The sequence below is a fragment of the Phyllobates terribilis genome, unplaced genomic scaffold (assembly GCF_046119375.1).
Source record: "Phyllobates terribilis strain yellow unplaced genomic scaffold, ASM4611937v1 Scaffold_3__8_contigs__length_932513732, whole genome shotgun sequence".
Lineage (NCBI taxonomy): Eukaryota > Metazoa > Chordata > Amphibia > Anura > Dendrobatidae > Phyllobates > Phyllobates terribilis.
Genome location: NW_027362763.1, coordinates 365905117 through 365929516, shown reverse-complemented (window position 1 = coordinate 365929516; position 24400 = coordinate 365905117). Strand labels below are relative to the sequence as shown.

General features: G+C 39.0%; 1 protein-coding gene across 4 annotated transcripts in view; it reads right to left on the bottom strand.

Moving 5' to 3' along the window:
- Positions 1-24400, bottom strand: part of MYOM2 (myomesin 2) — a 286047-nt gene that overhangs the window by 195961 nt on the left and 65686 nt on the right. For 2 of the 4 annotated variants that reach the window (XM_073675389.1, XM_073675392.1), the window contains exons 1-2: positions 20523-20663; positions 8049-8176 (exon numbers count right to left, since the gene is read on the bottom strand). In XM_073675389.1, the coding sequence (XP_073531490.1) occupies positions 8049-8155 (107 nt within the window). In that variant the 5' untranslated portion in view covers positions 8156-8176; positions 20523-20663. Of the gene's footprint in view, positions 1-8048; positions 8177-20522; positions 20664-24400 lie in introns of those variants that run through there. The other 2 variants (XM_073675391.1, XM_073675390.1) reach the window with 1 other exon arrangement.

The window sequence follows — 24400 nt, the reverse complement described above, 5'->3', positions numbered from 1 at the left end:
GTCCCACACACAGCTAGAAGCCCAAATATTTTTTCAGAGGTAGATGCAGAAAAAAATTTTATTCAGTTTGCAACCTGATGGAGGTCTGTATAGATGGATTAAGAGAACAAGTCCCACACACAGCTACAAGCCCAATATTTTTTCAGAGGTAGATGCAGAAAAAAAATATATTCAGTTTGCAACCTGATGGAGGTCAGTATAGATGGACTAATAGAGAAAGTCCCACACACTGCTAGAAGGCCAAATATTTTTTCAGAGCTAGATGCAGACAAAAAATTATTTTGAATTTGCAACCTGATGGAGGTCAGTATAGGTGGACTAATAGAGAAAGTCCCACACACTGCTAGAAGGCCAAATATTTTTTCAGAGCTAGATGCAGAAAAAAATTATATTCAGTTTGCAACCAGATGGAGGTCTGTATAGATGGATTAATAGAACAAGTCCCACACACAGCTAGAAGCCCAAATATTTTTTCAGAGGTAGATGCAGATAAAAATTATTTTTAATTTGCAACCTGATGGAGGTCAGTATAGATGGACTAATAGAGAAAGTCCCACACACAGCTAGAAGGCCAAATATTTTTTCAGAGCTAGATGCAGATAAAAATTATTTTTAATTTGCAACCTGATGGAGGTCAGTATAGATGGACTAATAGAGAAAGTCCCACACACTGCTAGAAGGCCAAATATTTTTTCAGAGCTAGATGCAGATAAAAATTATATTCAATTTGCAACCTGATGGAGGTCAGTATAGATGGACTAATAGAACAAGTCCCACACACAGCTAGAAGCCCAAATATTTTTTCAGAGGTACTGTAGATGCAGATAAAAATTATTTTTAATTTGCAACCTGATGGAGGTCAGTATAGATGGACTAATACAACAAGTCCCACACACAGCTAGAAGCCCAATATTTTTTCAGAGGTAGATGCAGAAAAAAATATATTCAGTTTGCAACCTGATGGAGGTCAGTATAGATGGAGTAATAGAACAAGTCCCACACACAGCTAGAAGCCCAAATATTTTTTCAGAGGTAGATGCAGATAAAAATTATTTTTAATTTGCAACCTGATGGAGGTCAGTATAGATGGACTAATAGAGAAAGTCCCACACACTGCTAGAAGGCCAAATATTTTTTCAGAGCTAGATGCAGATAAAAATTATATTCAATTTGCAACCTGATGGAGGTCAGTATAGATGGACTAATAGAGAAAGTCCCACACACTGCTAGAAGGCCAAATATTTTTTCAGAGCTAGATGCAGATAAAAATTATATTCAATTTGCAACCTGATGGAGGTCAGTATAGATGGACTAATAGAACAAGTCACACACACAGCTAGAAGCCCAAATATTTTTTCAGAGGTACTGTAGATGCAGATAAAAATTAATTTTAATTTGCAACCTGATGGAGGTCAGTATAGATGGACTAATAGAGAAAGTCCCACACACTGCTAGAAGGCCAAATATTTTTTCAGAGCTAGATGCAGATAAAAATTATTTTTAATTTGCAACCTGATGGAGGTCAGTATAGATGGACTAATACAACAAGTCCCACACACAGCTAGAAGCCCAATATTTTTTCAGAGGTAGATGCAGAAAAAAATATATTCAGTTTGCAACCTGATGGAGGTCTGTATAGATGGATTAATAGAACAAGTCCCACACACAGCTAGAAGCCCAATATTTTTTCAGAGGTTGATGCAGAAAAAAATATATTCAGTTTGCAACCTGATGGAGGTCAGTATAGATGGACTAATACAACAAGTCCCACACACAGCTAGAAGCCCAATATTTTTTCAGAGGTAGATGCAGAAAAAAATATATTCAGTTTGCAACCTGATGGAGGTCAGTATAGATGGACTAATACAACAAGTCCCACACACAGCTAGAAGCCCAATATTTTTTCAGAACTAGATGCAGAAAAAAATTATATTCAATTTGCAACCTGATGGAGGTCAGTATAGATGGACTAATAGAATGATGCTATGCCCAAAAGATTTTACTTCACTAGGTGCAGTAAAAAAATTGGTATTCTATACACAGGTGGTATATCTTGCAACACAGATAGGCTACTCCACTGACTAACACACTCTGCAATAGGCCAAAAAGGATTAGCTTTGCTAGATTCAGCCAAATGCTGTGAAAAAAACTTGCACAGCACTGGCACAGACCTGCCTGGCAAAAACTGATAGGAACTGATGTAACCTAGTCCTGAAAAGGACTCCAATTACAATTAGTCTTTACTCCCACAATCTATCTATTTAAGAGCACAGACCTGCCTGATAAAAGTCGTAGGAAATGCTGTAACCTAGTCCTTAAAAGGACTGCAATCACAACTATTCCCTACTCCCAAGCTATCTGTAGATTTGTGCGAAAATTGGCTTGAAATTAACAAGGTATAGCGCACACAGCAACAGCGGTGCCGTCTAACACGCAGCTGCAGCAGTGAGAAAATGGTGGCGACGGGGAAAATGGCTTGGTCTTATAGGGCAAGGACATGTGACATACACTGCCAATGACACATGCCCTTGCTTGTGTGAAAAAAAGCACTTCGCTCCGTGTGTGCGCTGCTGATAGGCTGACAGATTGCACCTCCCCTCTGTAAATGCGGGAAAGAGAAAAAAAAAATGGAGATCTTCATTGTTCCTGCAGAGATCCATCCCCTGCCCCTCCCCCCACCCCGCTGTACACTCAAACTGCGTATTAACATTAATTTTCATCATTACTGAGAAAAAATCCAGTTATGATTTTGGTGCACGAACAGTTATCGAACATAACCTCGAACAGCCGAATTTTTCTCAAATTGTTCGTGTTCGCCGAACGGCTCGAACACCGCCCAAAACAGCTCGAATTTGAGATTGGCGAACAGTTCGAGTAGAACAACGCTCATCTCTAATAATGAGAACATGCATTTAACATTAGAGCAACAACTAATTGAGCCTGGTGTCAATGTTTGGGGTGGTATTTCAAGTTTTGGTGTTTTAGGACCAATATTTTTTGATGGAACAGTCACAGGAGATAAGTATCTCGAAATTCTAATGAATCAAGTTGTTCCCCAGTTACAGCAACAGCCTAATTCAAATGACCTTTATTTCCAACAAGATGGGGCCCCTCCACATTATTCAAGAGGCCCACTTGATTGGCCGGCACGTTCACCAGACTTGACCCCAATGGATTTTTTCTTTTGGGGAGTACTCAAGGACAAAGTTTATAGTCGAAAACCAAAAAGTGTCAGTGATTTGAAAAATTGCATAAGAGATGCATTTCAAGAAATTGATACCCAAAGAGACTTGCGCAAAAAAGTTTGTCGAAGCGTAAGAGGCAGACTTCAAAGCTGTGCAAATTGTAATGGAAAACAGTTTGAGCACCTGCGTTGATAAAATTTAAGGGCTTTTGTATTATTGTTCAGAATAAAATGTAGTTGTCAATGTTATGCTTGTGTTAGTAAATATAATTTTATATATAAATCAAAATAAATGTTATTTTCTGTCCACCTACTTTTGGACCACACTGTATATATTTTGCCTAAAATGCAAAGGAAATGTGTCATCTTTACCTTTAGGCCTTTTAGAGATAATTTCATCTTCAACTTGCTTAATTGTTCACAATAATAATAATTTTGACCAGCGGTGCCCAAACTTTTACATGCCACTGTATCTTTATTCCATTATTAAATGTCGCGGTCAGGCTCCAGCTCTTCCTCATGGCGGTGAGGAAGATTATACAAGTTTGAAATCAGACAGCATCAGCCGTTTGTTTCTTGTCACTTGCCATAAATTTGTAATATTATTATGTGGTTTAAATGCCACTGTTCTTCTGATTATGGTTTTTATTTTTCTCTTGTTCTTACTTCATCTCTCTAGAAATATGGTCCTCTCTTTTGCAAAGTGGGCTTCATCTTCAATGCATGTTTATGGGTGTCATCCTGAGGATCACACCTACTTAGCTAACAATACTAAATTTACATATAAGGAAGACAAGGCCATATTTCAAGAACGTGGTGCAGGAACCAAAAATAAACAAAAATTCAGGAGAACAGCAGCATTTCTACCAGTTTAAAGTGACATATTTTTGGCGAATGACAAGACCTCTTTAGTGATTTAATAAAGTTATAAACTTTTCGGCAGTGTGAATTCTTTATCCCTCTAAGGACTCGTGGACAGGACCATTTTTCTCATCCGAGTGCTTTCCATGGTTTTCAAGGACAGCACTTATACCTATGATAATCTTTGGGGCTGTGCACATGTCCAATTTTTTCCTCGAACCAAGTGGTCCGTGGGAAAAATCGGAGACACCTCCGATTTTGATCCAAGTGTCGGATCAAAATCAGTAATGCAAGTCTATGGATCCGTGAAAAAATCTGAACGCAGTCAGATGACATCCAAGTGTGGTGTGATTTTCATGGACTGACAGAATGGACAAGGGGGAGAATTTTTTTTTCTCTCCATATCCAAGAAAAACGGATTCCTCTCTGATTAAAGAAAAATGTCTGATCAGAATAATAGGACCATTTTACTTGGATGTGGAGAAAACGGTCGTGTCACCCTACCCTAAAAGAGATGCAAAGGTAGCAAATTAAATTGTCCTTCTGCCACATTTAAATCCATCGGTATTATAAACAGTATGTGGTAGGTGAAAGGTTCCCCTAAAGGTTTTGCATTGTGACTAAGAATCTTCAAGGCCTCAACTTACCACCATATTTTTGTACAAATTGGTATTCGACATTTAAAAATGTTGGTCCATAGCAAACATTTAGCGATAATAAACATATGATTGCTGTGGGGTGATTGTGTAGCATGGGGGTCCTGTGTTCTCTGTTAGAATGGAGCTGCGGACCGCTTCAGTCAATGTCTGAGGGACTGATAAAAATAGTAGAGCGTTGTGCTGATCGGAGTGGATATGCATGATGGTGTCTCCTTTCAAACTGGGGACACAGGCCCTCAACATAGGTCTCAGAGGCTGGACATACATGTCTGTTGGGGGCCAACTTCCGTAAGGGCTGGTAGTACAGGGAGATATAATGAGCATAAATAATGAATGTAAGTGAACTATTTGTGATGGTGGTAGTTTGCTTTAATTAAATTAGGCTACTGAGCAGAGATCATATGTGTTTTTGCATTTTTGTTTAGTTACTCTCTGTGTGAAAATTCTCTCTCTTTGCATTTTTTGCAACGTAGCCACAAATAAGTAAGGCGTTTGGGCCGTAAATCAGTGGTTCTGTTGGGACTTTTGTCTGATACCTGGAAAAATGGGATTCAGGCGGAACACCTGATGGTACCATTCACTTTAATAAATCACTTTGTGCTGTCTGGCCTTTGTTTCGGCATTGTCCACCTTTCTGAGGCAAGCACAAAAGTATGGTTGACCGCGCTTTTGTGCCCGCCTCAAACGCAAAAATGCAATGTGAACATTCCCAAATCTGTATGCGTGTTATACTCTACAAACAAGGAACTTCTCTCTTTGGTTGTTTTAAAAATCAGCACAGATTCTGAAATATTGAAAGAAGAATGTAAGAGTCACATAGTTTGTGACCATAAGCAAAGTAGCTTAATTTAGACTGACAATTTTGTTTCTTTTCTGTAAAATAATAAAGATGGCTGCTGAGCAATTATGGAGAAAAAATATACTGTATTAAAACACAAACTGAAAGGATTCCTTAATGTATGTAAGACAATGAACTGAAGGGAAAGAAAGAAAGAACAGCATTGAGAAAATCTATTATACAGAAACAGCACAGAAAAAAATTTCATTCATTATTTGGCAATTCTATTAATTTAATTGAAAATTATGCATTAAAACAATTCTAACAGCTAGTTCTTTTATTCAATGTCCAAATTTTCCACGTGTACCACACTGTTATATCAAGTTCTACTGCATTGAAAAACTATTTATTCCCTCCTTCATTTATTCTATTTTCCTATACTTAATGTGTGAAAGCACTTTCAGAAAACCTTTCATAATTAAGGATAAGTTCACTCGACCGTATAAAAAATTGTCCGATTTTCAACCAAAACAGAGAATTTTTCATCTGAATTGTCAGTCATATGTAATTCATACGCAATCAGTATGTCCATTTTGGTTCATCCGTATGTACATTTTTTTACATCAGTATGGAATCCATTTTTATACATTAGCAGTTAATAAAATTTACAATGCCAAATAGAGTTTCCTGTATAATGTTGTCCGAAAGCTGTCAGTTTTTCCATGGAGAGCACTCAGACCAAATGTACGGTCGTGTGAACATGGCCTTACAGAGACGTTTTGATCAGTGGAGGTCCAAGTGCTGAAGTCTCCATGAAGGAGTAGAAATTCTCTGCCAAGCATTGCTCTTCTGGACTTAAGGCACTCATACACATTAGATGAAAATAGTCCAACAATCGTTAGTCTTTTCCCAATTACCCCATATTGATAATTTTTGGGCCATGATTCAGTCAGTGCTGATTACAGTCCAAAACAATCTGATATGTCCGACTGGTGTTTGGAATGATTGCGAGCATTCATTGGTCGTTGTTTGAAATGGACAGTCATTCCTTATACCAAATCAGATGACAATCGTTGGTTATGGTCAAAACTTGTCTTTTTAAAAAAATTTAAGGTGCTTTGGCTCATTTATTATTGAGATTGTCTTCATTCTTGTAACAGAGGTTTACTGAGCTCCTCTGCTCCTTTTTTGTAGCAATCAGTGGAGGTGTCAGCACCCGGACCCGCAGATCTGTGTTTTTGACATGTCAAAAGCTTTTTGAAAGGGCCATTATTCTTTAATGGTTTCAGACCAACAAACAAAATGTAATATAACACAAAGACTATCTGTAATAAACTGACCAGGATGCAGAACAGTGTATGGGCTTGTTCACATGTAATGTTTTTGCAGTGTTATTTTGTGCGGAAAAAAGCAATGCATTTTACAGTAGCAGAAAAATAAATGAGATTTCTAAAATCTCACGACCAGATGCATTTTTTGAGCTGTGGAGCATTTTTTTAAAACCGCAGCATATCATTTTTTTTCAACATGTTTCCTTTGTTGCTTTACCCATTCAACTGAATGCATAAAAAGCATGAAAAATGCATCAAAAACACATGATGTATGTAGTGTTTTTTGTTCCAACACACTGCAACTCCATGTAGAATAAAACACTGAAAAAAGTCAATGTGTGAACATACCCTTAGTGTAGTGCGCACAGGTGCTCAACCAGTGAGACTTGGGTGTGCACCATTAAAATATAGTATCATGCAAATCCTGTCCTGTTGCATATCTTGCTATTTCTTGCCTTTGCTAATATTGACTGACAACTCTGACTATTATTTACTACCTCCTTTATATATGTCATTATGCAACATCATTAAATTTATACAATTATATTATTACCCAAAATAGGTCATTAAATTCGTTTTTCTCCCTGGATCAGTAGGTAATAATTAAATTTTGTTTGTTGTGAGGAGCACTCTCACCAATGTACACATAATGTAGTGTAAGTACGGTAATATACTCACCGATCACCATCTTCCCCAAGTTCCAATTCCAATTAGGTCTTCTTCTATTCCACATTGTGGGATCACACTGGGGTCTATGCATGAGCATGAAGTTGCTTTTACAATGCTATTCTATGGAGTATCAGAATAAGGATCAGAACAAGGCTCTATAGGGTTACACTGAAAAAGTGACTTCCATTTCACACATAGACCCCGGTGAGTTGGAATAGCTGACACAGAAATGAGTAGTAGCCTGAAGTGGCACTGGAAAGCCATGAAGACGGCAATCGGTGAGCATATTTTCGCACTTACACTAGACTACATACATATTTACACAGGTTTAGGCCATAAAACGTTTGATGGGAGTGCTTCTTTAATTATATGACCATTTAAAAACTATCTTTTTGCCCAGGTTTCCTTTGTCTTGTATTACATTTTGTTTGCAGCAGCCATACTACATTGAGGGCTTTTACTTGGCAGGAGCTTTCAAAAATGACAGTTGCCTAATGCCTTCATCAACTATTGACTGTCAATGAAAAATATACAGTACAATTCAATCATTTACAAGCAGCACTTACTTTTGTGTTGAATATTCCTGGACTACATATCTGCTTTGAACATTGCGGTAAGAGTGGTCATAATGCTTCTGTCTCTTCTGATAATAAGGAACAACCTTAGAAGACATGGCAGCAGCCTGTCCCTAGAACTAGAGGAAAAAATGGCAATAATTTAACATTTTAAACAGCTGCAAGCTTAAAAGTACATACATATATTATTATCTTGAGTACCAAATAATGCCATGTTGTTGCAGTTAGCTGTGTTTTACTGTATAGACAAAATGCCTATAACTCAATAGTTTAGCAATGGGAAGTCCACGACTCCTGTGAGTGCACATCACTCAAAAAAACTGTCCAAAATTCACCTTGTAAGGTCGCAGCCAAAGTTGCGTTTAATATTTTCCCTACCCTACTTCAAAGAGCCATAACATTTTTGCTTTTCCATTGTGATGAGGACTTTTGCTTTTCAGACGAGTTCTAGTTTTGAATGCACTTTATCCAAATAGTGTACAGAAAAATGGGGAACAATAAATAAAGTGATGAGAAATGGTGAAAAAAAAACACTATTCCATAATTTCTTAGGTTTTGTTTTAAGATGCTTATTATGTGGTAAAACCGACCAGGAACTATTTCAATGCCTTGAAAAAAAATCGGAACTTTGGTTTGTGTCACCATTTCCAAGACCCATAGCTTTTGTTTTGTTGCTGAAGGAGCTGAATGAGGGCTTGTTTTTCGAGCTCTAATCTGCAATTTTAAATATCAACATTTTGGGATACATTAAACATTTTTATTGCAGCTGATGTTCCCAATCTCTGCTGTTATAGGTAGATGTCAGCTGTTTAACACAGCTAGCATGAGTCCTGTGTGGAGCAGACTCTGTTCCTGAGCCTGCTCTACACACTCCTATAAGGTCCATGAAGGATATATACAGTATGCATCATAAAGCAGTAATGGGTTAAATAAAGGCATGGATTCTTTCTTTTAGGAACAGCCCCATACATATCCATGGATTGTGGCATTACAGCTCAGCTACCTTGAAGTAAATGAGCTGAGCTGCAATTCCACATACAACCTGTGGACAGGTGTGGCATTTTTTTTGGAAGAAAGCAGACACATTTTTCTAATCCTGGTCAACTAATACAAAAACAATCCTAGGATTTCCGGAGTGGTCTTAACATTCAAGCTATGTAATTTCAGTAAAGGATGGATGCTTTGAACCTTTGAAAAGTTCAGAACTGTACAAGTCAAGTATAGTGCTCAGCTCTTTATATCAGTCCCAGAGATATTAAATAGAGAGTGCATGCTTGATCGCTTCTCTATTAAAGCTTCTCCTCACAGTGAGGAGAAATGGGGAGGCTTGGGACCCCCATTCTAGTAATTGTTTGATTTAAAGCAAAACGGCCCCTTTCAATCAAGTGTTTATCATCTACAGTGCCTTGAAAAAGTATTCATACCCCGTGAACTTTTCCACATTTTCTCACATGAGTCCACTTGTATATAATTTATTCTTAGTATAACTACAACTGTTCTGTGACAGTCTTAGAAGTTTGTTTGAGAACCAAGGAACACACCAGACAGGTCAGGGATAAAGTTGTGGAGAATAGTAAAGCAGGGTTAGGTTATAAAAAAAAATAGCTCAAGCTCTGAACATCTCATGGAGCACTGTTCCATCCATCAGCTCAGGTGGGAGAACCTATCCACAGGACAACTATTAGTCGTATACTCCACAAATCTGGCCATAATGGAGGAATGGAAACAAGAATGCCATTTTTGAAAGCAAGGCATAAGAAGTCCCATTTGCAGTTTGCCAAAAGTCATGTAGGGGACACATCTAGCATGTGGAAGAAGGTGTTCTGGTCTGATGAGCCCAAAGCTGAACTTTTTGGACTAAATGCAAAACGCAATTGTGGAGACACGGGGATCTCCCATGGGCAGAATACCACTCAGACAACACAGGGTGAGGGTAAAACAGTGTGGCAATACTTCATTGAACCACCACACAGACAATAACATATAGAACAGTCCCAGCAAAATACCCAAGATGGTGCAAAATTACAGAGTCTCACCCTTCCGCTGACTCGCCGGGATTAAAGCAGCTGCGACTCCGGGGCTTCCAGGGCCAACTGTCCCCACCAGTGGCACCCTGCTTTTGGCGGGCACCCACTTAGGAAGCTGACAGTATATTGAGGCCCGTGGTCGGGCGACCGGATGGTCCCAGCCTAGCTTCTCCAAGCGTATCCATGGGGGCCAGGTGAACAGAGTGTCCCAATTTGGCTCAGCCAAACATATCCATGGGACCAGATGACCGGAGGGTCCCAACCTGGCTTCCCCAAACATTTCAATGAGGCCAGGTGACCGGAGAGTCCAAACCTGGCTTCTCTGAACATATCCATGTGTTCCAGGTGACCGGAGGGTTCCAACCTGGCTACTCCAAACATATCCATGGGTTCCAGGTGACTGGAGGGTCCCAACCTGGCTATCCCAAACATCTCCATGAGACCAGATGACCGGAGGGTCCCAACCTGGTTTCTCCAAACGTATCCATGGGTTCAGTGATATTCAATGGAGTACATCTGTGTTCTTCCAGCTGGGGCCGTGGTCCCCTAAGCTGACAACCTGTAGAAATTCAAATCTGTGTCCCTCTTGATGGAGCCATTAAGTCCTAGCTGGTGCTCTGGCAAGTCACTCTGATTCTTCTTGCAGAACTATTCAAATTCTTTTTAAAACCACATCTGTGGTTCAGGTCATCATCATCCACAATGTTTGAGCATTTAATTGATCTGCATAGTTTGCCCTTCTCTGTTTTGCTGGTCACCAAGCCACAGGGCCCACACAATAGTAAATTAACATAGTTAACTAGTTAACATAGTTAACTTTAGCAAACATCCATTGTTTAATGACCATGTGTCATGTGTCCCTGTCTTGCAAAGTTAGAAAACAATAAGTTCAAGTAAATATCAACTCAAGTGCCAACATCCAGGCTTATAGAAATAACAGTTTGTGTTTCTTGACCAACCAAAGAAAAACACATAAATTGAAAAGTCAACATAAAGATAATAGCATATGTCACCTGGCCTACTGAATTTACGTCTGGATAATTAAGATTAAATGCTGTGTCATCACAGCAAAGTATGGCGGAAAGTTAACACTGTACATCACTCTGAAAACACCATCCCCACCATCAAATGTGGTGTTGGCAGCAGGAAGATGGATGGAGCTAAATATAGGGAAATCCTGAAATAAAATCAGTTAAATGCTGCAAAAGACTTGAGATTGGGGCATAGGTTCACCTTCTAACAGAACAATGACCCTAAACATACTGCCAGAGTTACGATAGAATGGCTTAGATCCAAGCATATCCATGTGTTTGAATGGTCCAGTCAAATTCCAGACCTAAATCCCATTGAGTATCTGTGGCAAGACATGAAAATTGCCGTTCACAGAAGCTCAGTATCGAATCTCACTGAGCTACAGTTAGTTTGAAAAGAAGAATGGGCAAAAAAAATCAGCCTCTAGATGTGAAAAACTGGTAGAAACATACCCGAAAAGACTTGCAGCAGTAATTGCAGCAAAAGGTGGTCCTATAAAGTATTGACTCAGGGGGGCTGAATACAAACGCGAAAGAATGTATAAATATTCACGGGGTATGAATACTTTTTCAAGACACTGTACTTTATGAATAGGTGAGGAATGTCAATTGTGAAAATACCCTTTAATGGGAATCTGTCACCACGATTTTACACCCCAAATTACTTATGTGCATGTAGCTCTTTCAAAGTTAGTCCATTCCTTGGTTATTAAGAAACCAGCGTTTGAGTTGATATACAAATGAGGTTGAAGAGCTGCCGGATCTTTTGCCTAAAGTCATACAGCATAAAGGTTGTCAATCAAGCAGGAGGAGGCAGCTCTAGGTGGGAAATAGAGCTGGAGTGACAGAGGCTTCAGATCTTCAGTCTCATTTGAGCATCATTACAAAGGCTGATTTCTCAGTAAAGGAGGAGCGGACTGACCATGTAGAGGTATTGATGGACTAGTCTTTGAAAGAGCTAGATAGTTTGGGGGAGGGGGGGCAAAATCCTGCTGACAAATTTCCTTTAAAGTCATAGATGGAGAGTACTGTACACCATGTATCATGATGTTTATCAACCATACAAATTTATTTTGCAATATTTTCGCATCATGTGCATGTTAGTCTGATGATCAGTCAAGTGACATATTAGAGTGATACCAATGAAGCAGTGCTGATCTATCAGTCCCAAGCTAACAAATGTCTGTCATGTGCAAGACACTGTCAACTATATCTCATGATTAAGCAACAGAGAAATAATAATATTTAAAAATACATTTTCACACCAACTCAGTTTCAATGAAAAGTCTAATATTATGACTTCAAAAATAAATACAGGAATAAAATATAGAAAAATAAATAGCAAATTGCTGCTCATCACATTAAAAGGGGTTTTGAGTATCAAAATCTATGCAGTCTGCCAGTTTCCCAGAGAAAAGTTGATTAATTTATGAGCTCATCACAGGGACTATTTAAGCCAACCAATCTAATTAATTATTTTAAAATTTAAATTAAAAAAATGCAATCCACAGGAAGGCAGGACATCTGAGATGTAGCTGATGACCAACTTTGTGCCATCATGAATTTTGTATTCCACTGATAAATCATTGGCATTGACGTCCAGAAGGTGATTTCTGAAGTGGTAAGGGGCTATATTTAGCTGTGAAATACCTGATATGTCTTTGACGACCCATCTCCAAAATAATCTTACACTGTTATAGTCATGCACCACAAGTTATGCATAATGTATATCTCATAAGTGTGAAATAGTAAGTAGAATATTTTATTACCGGTTTACTAGGTGTTAATTATTATCAATCATTTTTTCTACAAGTGTTTAGATGATTTCCATATATTGGTTCATGACCACAACAGTGAAACATGCACATACACTGTACAATGGCACATAGTATCAACAGGTCCATATTACAGAGCTATTAACACTGTGCTGTCCATAGTATAGCATGCCAGAAATGTGTTCTGATGGATCCTCAAAACATTATGAACCAAGCATTGTGAATCGGTACCACAGAGATTTGTAATATACTCCTAAATTAGAGTCTATGCCAAGCACTGTTAAGTTATCAGGTATTGACTTATAGCTGGGTAAAGACTTTTTAAATAATGCTGTCTTGAAATGCTGTAAAATAATAAAAGCATTAGTACTAACTCAATCTCTCTATCAGTGATCCAGAGCTGACCCTCCTCCTGCACTCCGATTTTTGTTTGGCTGCAGCGGTCACATGCCAACCGCATGTAAACAAAGACCAGAAAAGCTGCAGGACGGTCAACTCCGGATTGCTGAGTAACAGAATGGGTTAGTACTATTGATTTTGCTATTCTACAATATTGGCAACCAACATTATTTAACTTTGTATATTTTGGGTAACCCATTTACATTTGTTGGACCGCTGGTGGCCACAGGCTTCTACATTAAACCCTTTATTTGGAGGGACAAGAATGGCAAAAGAAGAAAAAAAAGTCCCATTTTTCTACTAGACAAACATGTGCCAACATTTTCAACTTTCTTTCTGCCAGAAATCTGGCACAGTTGCTTAATAATTCTTTCCCAATATGTTCAAGTGATCTTACAATAATATGAATGTAACCAGAGAAGGCCGTATATGTAAATGACATTATTGACATCTTAACTATAGGAATATTAACTGTTCATATGCTTTGTTCCCGTCAAACATTCATATGACTTATAGATATACAGTATTTGTGCCAAGATGATATCTTTACAGTATGTGTAAGGAAAGTATGTCTACAGGGATACTTGCAGTGAAGCAGATCATAAGTGGTCAGGCTATGAAAAACTGTAGGGGTTAAGAAGAAGTGGAGATAAATGCAGAGAAAGAAGCCTGCAGAATAGTTCCTAAAAATTCTGTAGATCAATGATTGAAACAGATATATTGAGAAAAGCAAGACATTTAACCATTCCTAGTAATATGAGCAAAATCTAGTGGTAGTGGAGAAGACTAGTTCAGATTGGAACCAAAGTTCCTTACCAAAGTCAAACTTCTAGCCATAGATTAGCTGAGGGAAGAAGGCAAATATAAAGACTTATTTCTTTGCCCTAGACATACAGGGACGGCCAATGCTTCCATACATTAATAGTTTGCCCGGCTATTTAGTCAGTTATCCTGGAATTTCTGCCCAATTCTATTCTATGAGACTAAAATCAACTGATGCAGAATCTGAACAGCTTTCAAGGACAGGATGCAATAAAGAGACAGATGACTTAGAGGAGGAGATACTAAAAAAAGCACTGGTGTCTGTTGTTTTATTTTTTTTACACTTCTAAAGCCAGTCCACAAATGTAGGAGAGATAAGTGTATATGCTGTATGTTAAGCAACTCAGATACTAATACTGTACGCTGCCCGAGATAAGGAATATACACTACCGTTCAAAAGTTTTGGGTCATTTAGAAATGTAATTATTTTTGAAAGAAAAGCACATTTTTTTTCAATGAAGCTAACATTAAATGAATCAGAAATACACTCTATACATTGTTAATGTGGTAAATGACTATTCTAGCTGCAAACATCTTGTTTTTATTGCAATATCTACATAGGTGTATAGAGGCCCATTTCCAACAACCACCACTCCAGTGTTTTAATGGTACATTGTGTTTGCTAACTGTGTAAGAAGGCTAATGGATGTTTAGAAAACCCTACAAAACCCTTGCACAAGTATGTTAGCCCAGCAGAAAACGGTTTGGCTGATTTGAGAAGCTATAAAATTGACCTTCCTTTGAGCTAGTTGAGAATCTGGAGCATTACATTTGTTTGTTCTACGAAACTCTCAAAATGGCCAGAAAAAGAGAACTTTCATGTGAAACTTGACAGTCTATTCTTGTTCTTAGAAATGAAGGCTATTCCATGCGAGAAGTTGACAAGAAACTGAAGATTTCCAATAATGGTGTGTACTACTCCCTTCAGAGGAGAGCACAAACAGGCTCTAACCAGAGTAGAAAGAGAAGTGGGAGGCCCCGCTGCACAACTGAGCAGCAAGACAAGTACATTAGAGTCTCTAGTTTGAGAAATCGACGCCTCACAGATCCTCAACTGGCAGCTTCATAAAATAGTACACGCAAAATGCCAGTGTCAATGTCTACAGTGAAGAGGCGACTCTGGGATGCTGGCCTTCAGGGCAAAGTGGCAAAGAAAAAGCCATATCTTAGACTAACTAATAAAAGGAAAATATTAATATGGGCAAAAGAACACAGACATTGGACAAAGGAAGATTGGAAAAAAGTTTTATGGACAGACGAATCAAAGTTTGAGGTGTTTGGATCACACAGAAGAACATTTGTGAGACGCAGAACAACTGAAAAGATGCTGGAAGAGTGCCTGACACCATCTGTCAAGCATGGTGGAGGTAATGTGATGGTCTAGGGTTGCTTTGGTGCTGGTAAAGTGGGAGATTTGTACAAGGTAAATGGGATTTTGAATAAGGAAGGCTATCACTCCATTTTGCAACGCCATGCCATACCCTGTGGACAGCGCTTGATTGGAGCCAATTTCATCCTACAACAAGACAATGACCCAAAGCACACCTCCAAATTCTGCATGAACTATTTATGGAAGAAGCAGGCAGCAGGTATTCTATCTGTAATGGAGTGGCCAGCGCAGTCACCAGATCTCAACTCCATTGAGCTGTTGTGGGAGCAGCTTGACCGTATGGTACGCAAAAAGTGCCCATCAAGCCAATCCAACTTGTGGGAGGGTCTTCAGGAAGCATGGGGTGAAATTTCTCAAGATTACCTCAGCAAATTAACAGCTAGAATGCCAAAGGTCTGCAATGCTGTAACTGCTGCACTGGGAGCATTCTTTGACGAAAGCAAAATTTGAAGGAGAAAATTATTCTTTCTTATAAAAATCATTATTTCTAACCTTGTCAATATCTGGACTATATTTTCGATTCATTTTGCAACTCATTTGATAAATAAAAGTATGAGTTTTCATGGAAAACACAAAATTGTCTGGGTGACCCCAAACTTTTGAACAGTAGTATATATAGGATTTTCTCAACGAGGGATCTGTAATGCTCGCACACTTACAAATAAATGCATTTTCACTTCATAGATACAATTAGTACCAATATCATAAAGTGATTAATAAATTGTGCAATGATACATAGAAAACAGACATTACTGCTACATAATTAATGCCACCAAACAGCACAAATAAATTATACTGACATACTATAAAAATAAACAGTGCCACTATACACTAAATGCATAACAAGCTCATATAACAGTCAAGGAGTGCCCCTTTATGGTGCAACCTCTTTAATAGCCCCCGTAAGGGAGCCCTCTTAATAGCTCTATGACAGCCAGCAGAGTGTGCCCAGTTTCAGCTGAGTACCCACATAATGAATAATGTCAGCAGAATGTAGTGGTGAAATCATTGGTGATCCTTGGAAGTTAAAGGATACCATGACATTCTTGTTTTTTTTTCTTTAAAGCGTACCTGTCATTTCACATCATTGTTTATGTACTATAGAGACTAAAACTTTAAGCTGATCAGTGGGGGTCCAAAACCTGAGACCCCATCATCACACAAAACACTGCTCTGAAGTGTGCAGTTCCTGCATGAGTGCCCTTACAGAACAGTGTACTAGCTCAATAGAAAGTCTTTTGATCTGTACACTAATCTGTGAGGGTGGTGAAAGGACTCATAGATTTTCTACTGAGCCCATAAGGAGCTGTGCACTTCAGAGCAGTGCTTGGTAGAAGGCTCGGGACCTGAAGCCCAACGATCAGCTGCACATTTCAGTCTTTTACAGAAAGGAGAAAAAAATAAGTTTTTAATCTATAAAAAATATGAATGCGTATTTTAGTATAGATATAAATGACACAGCGGTCATAAATGTTTATGCACCACACAGAAAGAAATCCCCAACTCCCGTTTTGCGTAATTAGAATGTTGCTTCCTCGTGAGGTCCCTGAGGAAGCAACATACTAAACACGCGAAACGCGCTTTGGGGATTTCTTTCTGTATGGTGACCTTGCAATTTGCACTATTGTTATGGGTTTGGAGTCTTTTTTTGCCATATACCTGTAATATGATATCTGTAGGTTTGCATATACATTTATGACCACTGTGTCATTTATATGTATACTAAAATACGCTTATGCACTCACATTTTTCCTCATTGTTGCAAATGTGCAGATCCTGCTTGGTTACCTATATACTGTTTTGTCGATCTTGATACTCTTCTTTGTCTCTTTTATGATATATGTAAACAATAAATTGAGATTTTTTTTTTATAGCATAAAAACTCTTTTTTTTCTCCTTTCTGTAATTGATTACATGTGGGGTTGCTATTTGCTATTTATGTACATTTATGGGTAAATTAGCTTTGTAACTATGCAATTGGTGGATACATTTGGTTTAACATTTCAGTCTTTATGGCATATGAAAAATCATATGAAATGATAAATACCCTTTAAATTGACCTAACATCATAATTTATCTTTTCTGACAAACATAAGAACAAGTAAAGCAAAACAGATAAAGAGAAATTAATAAGCAGATGGATAAATAGATAATAAGAATAACTTAGCTAAATAATAATCTATGTATACAGCTTGGACATTGTGCTCCATGTTTGGAATGTATACGTGCTGGATTCATAAAGACCAAAATTATTTTCTGCTGCGGAGCCTCTTCCACCAGGACCATGTGTCAGACATGATAATATCCGAGCGGCCTCTGCAGCTGTCCCAAACATTCAGCGCTGTTACTAAGACTTCCATCTACAAAACCGCTTACAGCAAATCCCTCTCCATCGCAAGAGACTGACTTAAGCATGCACTGCTAAGCTTGCTAGGGAGGTTTGTGCGTTGCCATTCCACTATAAAACTAAACCATAGCCCAGAAATTGAGCTGCATCAGGCCGTAAAACCAATACAGTAAGAACAAATGTTAGCAGTATACATGACATATGTGGCAATCCGAGAGCAAATAACTAACTGGACTCAGTTGAACCTGTGTCTTTTTTCATCCTATGTAACTATAGTCAGACAATCATTTATATGGTACACATAATATAGGGTTTATACATTTATACATTGGCACAGGCCCACCGGTATCATTGACTCTGGGGGCCCAGTGTTCAGCTACATGCAAATATTACATTATCCTCATTCACACATTTACTTCTGCTTCTATAGAATAATACTCTAGTCAGTGTGTTGGATGAATGATGATATGCTGCTTTTTTCTGTACATAGAGAATCAAATGTATTTAGCCAACTTCTGCTAATGTTGGGAGGTAAGTGGTTTACTCGTGCACAGGGGCCCACCGGGGAATTTACCTGTTACCCCGTGGGCCAGTCCGAGACTGCCTTTATATGTTTATAAAACATTATTTCTTCCAGTAACTATTAAGCAAAATACTCGCTTAAAATTCCTTGAAAAAAAACATGAATTTGGTTACAATGAATCACAATGACAGCTTTATCTTCTCATGTGTCATTTTATTATTTTAGAGAATCTTGCTAAATATAGAAACTTTTATGGATGATTGTGTCTGGCCAGCTCGCTCATGACATGTCCCCGGCCTAAAATGTCACCGCATTTCCTTATGTCACTGATATCAGCTGCTTTGGAAATCAACATTGAGATTCTGTTACAGTCTCAGCTGACGTCTAAGAGAAAAAGTTCTGCAACATTTTCCAATCTGCTTTTCATATCAGATCATCAATAATTAAATGCAAATTTATTTTTCTTATTAATAATGTCGACGTGCTATGACAATTTGCCATAAGAAGTTCATATTATAAGATATGTTACGCATATTAGAGCAAAAAGTTTCACAGGACCCTGGTCTAGCGGCTACATCGGTAGTCCGTGGCTGTCGGACCGGAGCCCTGAAAACCTCCTCTTTCCTTCCGGCATTCACAGTGCTTCTTTTGATTAGCCGGTCCAGCGTTGTCATTTGTGCTTCATGCTGGCAGGTAAGAGGGAATTTACAGGGCTCTGGAATGGTCATGTACAACCGATGTGACCACTGGTGGACACAGACAGAAGCAACAAAAGCAACAATATATGGGCCCAATATAGTCTAATGCATAATTCCACATGTCTTTGAGGTGGTAGTGGGACCCCTTACCTCCTGGGCCATTGTACAGCTGCAAAGGTTGCACCAATGATATGTCTCCCCATGGATATATCCATTGAACAAAGCTCCTCCAAAACGTTTTACTCATCTCAACCACAAATTTACACAAGTAGCTCTAATTATAAATCCAAGAAGAGGAAAATGTTTTAGAAAAACTCTCTAAACAGTGCCACACCTTTCAACAGGCGGTGTGTGGTATTGCAGCTCAGCTCCATTCACTTTGAGGGAGCTGTGATAGAGATGTGTGTCAGTGCTTTTGGAATGAAGTAGTCACGTTTTTCTAAGCTTGTACAAATAGAGCTATGATTTATGTCATAAAATGATATCCCTAACCCACAGAGAATCTATGGCACACAAATCATGAGCTGATTCAGCATAACGTCATTTTACGTCAATATGTGATATTTTATGTTATGCACACTGTCCCTTTTGAGATTTTTCTGCCATTCCACCCACTTCAGTCCATGTTTCATATGAAAGGAAGGCATCCTCCTGATGAAGCATCATAAGGGGTGGAGAAACGGTCTTATTTTGTCATGAAAACTTAGATTTGAGACAGAAACCTCATTGACTAAATATCCTTAATTGTCCTTATACTGATACTCTGATATGTTATGATATGAACAATTCTAGTGCAATGGGCAAGAAACTGATCCGATTACACAAAACCTCAATGAATACATGTGTATAAGCTGCATTTAGTAATAGAGATATCCTAATTTAAATGGTAATGTATAGGAAGGTAACCTAAACATGGGCAGTGCCTTATATGATAAGACGTATGCCATCTATAGTCCGCTCATATTCACTATGTAGACATGGGTTAGGAAATGAGAATAATCTATAAGAGCCTGAATTGCCACTCACATACATATACAAGCCACAACATTTTCTACCTTCCAGGTTTATTTGGCTACAGAGCTGCTATAGTCAACAAATCACAATGGGCTTATTGTTAAGCTTGTGAAATGTCAGAATACATACTTTGAATGCATGTCATTGCCCTAAACCCAGTGAGCAGGCTATTGCCATGTAATGCCTCTAATGCCACTTTGGATGGACGGTTTATTAGCTCTCTGGCTTGTAGTCAAACCAATGAAGTCCCCTCCTAAAGAAATGTAACTTAGCCGAAAATCTAGAATCAACCCAACAGAACTTGACCTTGCATTTTATTTTTTCTTATTCCTACAAAAGGGTATAAATTCTTTACTATGTATGTATATGTAATATAAATAGATCCCATTATTAGTATGTGTGAAACTAATATAGCTATAATAAATGAATAACTACTTACCAGTTATAAGAGGAGAACTTAAACCTTCCCAGTAGAGTAGAGCAGGATCTGTGTTAACTTCTAACCAGACTCAGAGTGATGAAAACAAAAATAATATCTATCTGTAAAGGAATGCTGCAGCCCTTCCATCCCATGTATGGCAAGCCATGGGGCTATATATAGCAGGCATGGAGTTGGGCTACCACACTTTTAGGTCACCCTGACAGAGTATATCTTCACTCTAACACTAAACATCTTATTTCTCATTTTACACAATGTCTGATTTAGTTTTTACTTTTACAAACTAATTGTAAAATATAGTGTAATCTGATGGGCTGCTTCAGGTTTACTGTAATCTAGTATTTCTGTTATAGGTTATCACTTTCTAATGTTATCTGCTTTCCACCTATCTATCTGTCTATGTCAGGGCCGGTGTCAGCACCCGGCGCACCCGGGCAAGTGCCGGGGCCCTGAGCAGGCAGGGGGGCCCACTGGCGGTCGCACACCCCGCTGGGCTATGGGCGGAGGAGAGCGGTGTCAGCGTCCGCTCCCTCCCGCTTGCTCAGGGCCCGGCAGCCGGATACTTACCTCTCCCCGTGCCTCCGCAGATCCGCTGTCTTCCTGCTCTGCGCTCCCTGTGACGTCTCAGGTCAGAGGGCGCAGTGACGTCTTTTCACCACGCGCTCCCCTGAGCCGTCACAGGGAGCGCAGAGCGGGAAGACGCCGACAGCGCTGGAGTCCGGACCCGAGCAGCGGGCAGCAGGTGAGGAGGAGGGAGGTGAGTATTTGATTTTTTTTTTTAATGTATGGAGGCATGGGGCATAATATGGGGGGGTGACATCCTGTATGGGGCATAATATGCGGGGGGTGACATCCTGCATGGGGCATTACAGAGAGAGGGGGTGACATCCTGCATGGGGCATTATAGAGAGAGGGGGTGACATCCTGCATGAGGCATTATAGAGAGAGGGGGTGACATCCTGCATGGGGCATTATAGAGAGAGGGGGTGACAGCCTGTATGGGGCATTATAAGGGGGGGAACAGCCTGCATGGGGCATTATAAGGGGGGGGACAGCCTGCATAGTGCATTATGTGGGGGGAACAGCCTGCATGGAGCATTATAAGGGGGGGGACAGCCTGTATGGGGCATTATGTGGGGGGTAACAGCCTGCATGGAGCATTATAAGGGGGGGCAGCCTGTATGGGGCATTATGTGGGGGGTAACAGCCTGCATGCAGCATTACACTGTGTTCCAAATTATTATGCAAATAATATTTTCTCAGATTTTCCTAAATTACCTATATGAATTGCAGTCATTGTAATTTTCCAGTCACATAACTACTAGAGTACAATTGAAAGGTTTTTGTACAAACTGCCTATGATAACAGTATATTTTTAAAAAAATAAAAAACTCAAACTGCACTCAAAATGCATGTTCCAAATTATTATGCACAGCAGAGTTTTCAACCTTTTCATTTTAATAAAGAACAAAAAAATTGTCATTTTTGAAATTATAAGCATTAGCAGGTTATTACAAACTGAAATCAAACAGTTTTCAACTCAAAACTTTATTCTAGGTGATGTTACATTTGCACATAGGACCGATTGTTTGAAAGGAGCTTCTGAACTCTCTCGTCCATTGAATTTGTCAGGTTTTGGATGGTTTCTGCTTTAATTGTTTTGCATGAGGACAGAATACCCTCCCAGAGCTGTTGCTTAGATGTGAACTGCCTCCCGCCATCATAGACACTGCTTTTGATGATGCTCCAGAGGTTCTCAATGGGGATGAGGTCAGGGGAGCATGGGTGCCACACCATAAGTTTGTCCCCTTTTATGCCCATAGCAGCCAGAGATGCTGATGTGCTATGTGCAGGATGAGACGGGGCATGGGGAGAGAGATTGTCGGCCCTTTTAGGATCCCTGAAGGGGTAAAGATGAACTCCATAATGTATGTTGAGTTTCTCAAACAGCACTTCCTTCCATGGTTCAAGAAGAAGAACCGTGCATTCTGCAGCAAGATCATTTTCATGCATGATAATGCCCCGTCTCATGCTGCACATAGCACATTCATCCCCATTGAGAACCTCTGGAGCATCATCAAAAGGAGTGTCTATGATGGCGGGAGGCAGTTCACATCTAAGCAACAGCTCTGGGAGGGTATTCTGTCCTCATGCAAAACAATTAAAGCAGAAACCATCCAAAACCAGACAAATTCAATGGACGAGAGAGTTCAGAAGCTCATTTCGAACAATCGGTCCTATGTGCAAATGTAACATCACCTAGAATAAAGTTTTGAGTTGAAAACTGTTTGATTACAGTTTGTATTAACCTGCTAATGCTTATAATTTCAAAAATGACAATTTTTTTGTTCTTTATTAAAATGAAAAGGTTGAAAACTCTGCTGTGCATAATAATTTGGAACATGCATTTTGAGTGCAGTTTGAGTTTTTTATTTTTTTAAAAATATACTGTTATCATAGGCAGTTTGTACAAAAACCTTTCAATTGTACTCTAATAGTTATTTGACTGGAAAATTACAATGACTGCAATTCATATAGGTAATTTGGGAAAATCTGAGAAAATATTATTTGCATAATAATTTGGAACACAGTGTATATGGGGGCCAGTATCCTGTATGGAGCGTTATAAGGGGACCAGTATCCTGTATGGAGCGTTATATGGGGGCCAGTATCCTGTATGGAGCTTTATAAGGGGACCAGTATCCTGTATGGAGCGTTATATGGGGGCCAGTATCCTGTATGGAGCTTTATAAGGGGACCAGTATCCTGTATGGAGCGTTATATGGGGGCCAATATTCTGTATGGAGCCTTATATGGGGGCCAGTATTCTGTATGGAGCCTTATATGGGGGCCAGTATTCCGTATGGAGCCTTATATGGGGGCCAGTATTCCGTATGAAGCCTTATATGGGGGCCAGTATTCCGTATGGAGCCTTATATGGGGGCCAGTATTCCGTATGGAGCCTTATATGGGGGCCAGTATTCCGTATGGAGCCTTATATGGGGGCCAGTATTCTGTATGTGGCCTTATATGGGGGCCAGTATTCTGTATGGGGCCTTATATGGGGGCCAGTATTCCGTATGGGGCCTTATATGGGGGCCAGTATTCCGTATGGAGCCTTATATGGGGGCCAGTATTCTGTGTGGAGCGATTCGCCGGTTTCTGAGCTATTGTAGAATTTAAAATAGATATCGCTCATGTAATGTAAGAAGTGAAATCTTTGCATTGTACTATATATATATTTCTCTGCTGTATCTGTGCATCATGAATCGTGGTATGTATTAAAGGGGCCCACTGAGACTCTTTCGCCCGGGGCCCAGAAAAACCTGGAGCCGGCCCTGGTCTATGTATCTGTATTTTATCTCCAAATCAATTAGCTATAAATCTACATAAATCTGTCTAGCAATCATCATTACCATTATCATGTTTCTATCAATCTATCTCTCTGTATTTTATCTGCAAATCTAATAACTATAAATCTACATGTGCATCAATCTATCTGTCTATATATCATTATTACCATCCTCATCTTTCTATCTATGATCTATAGATCTATCCATATATTTATCTATCTATCTATCCATATATCTATCTAGATTATCTATCCATCTATGTATTAGCTACAAATCTATTAGCTATCACATATCACATATTTTATCTATCAATCTATATTTCTATCTATTATCATCATCTTTCTATCATATATATTATAAATCTATAATTTTTCTATGCAGCTATCTGTATTATCTATTCATCTATTATCTACAAATCTGTATATTTATTATCTATAAATATATCTAATATCAATAATTCTATCAGTATATCTATCTGTATTATCCATCCACCATATCGATCTATTGTATGCAGTGTCTATAAAT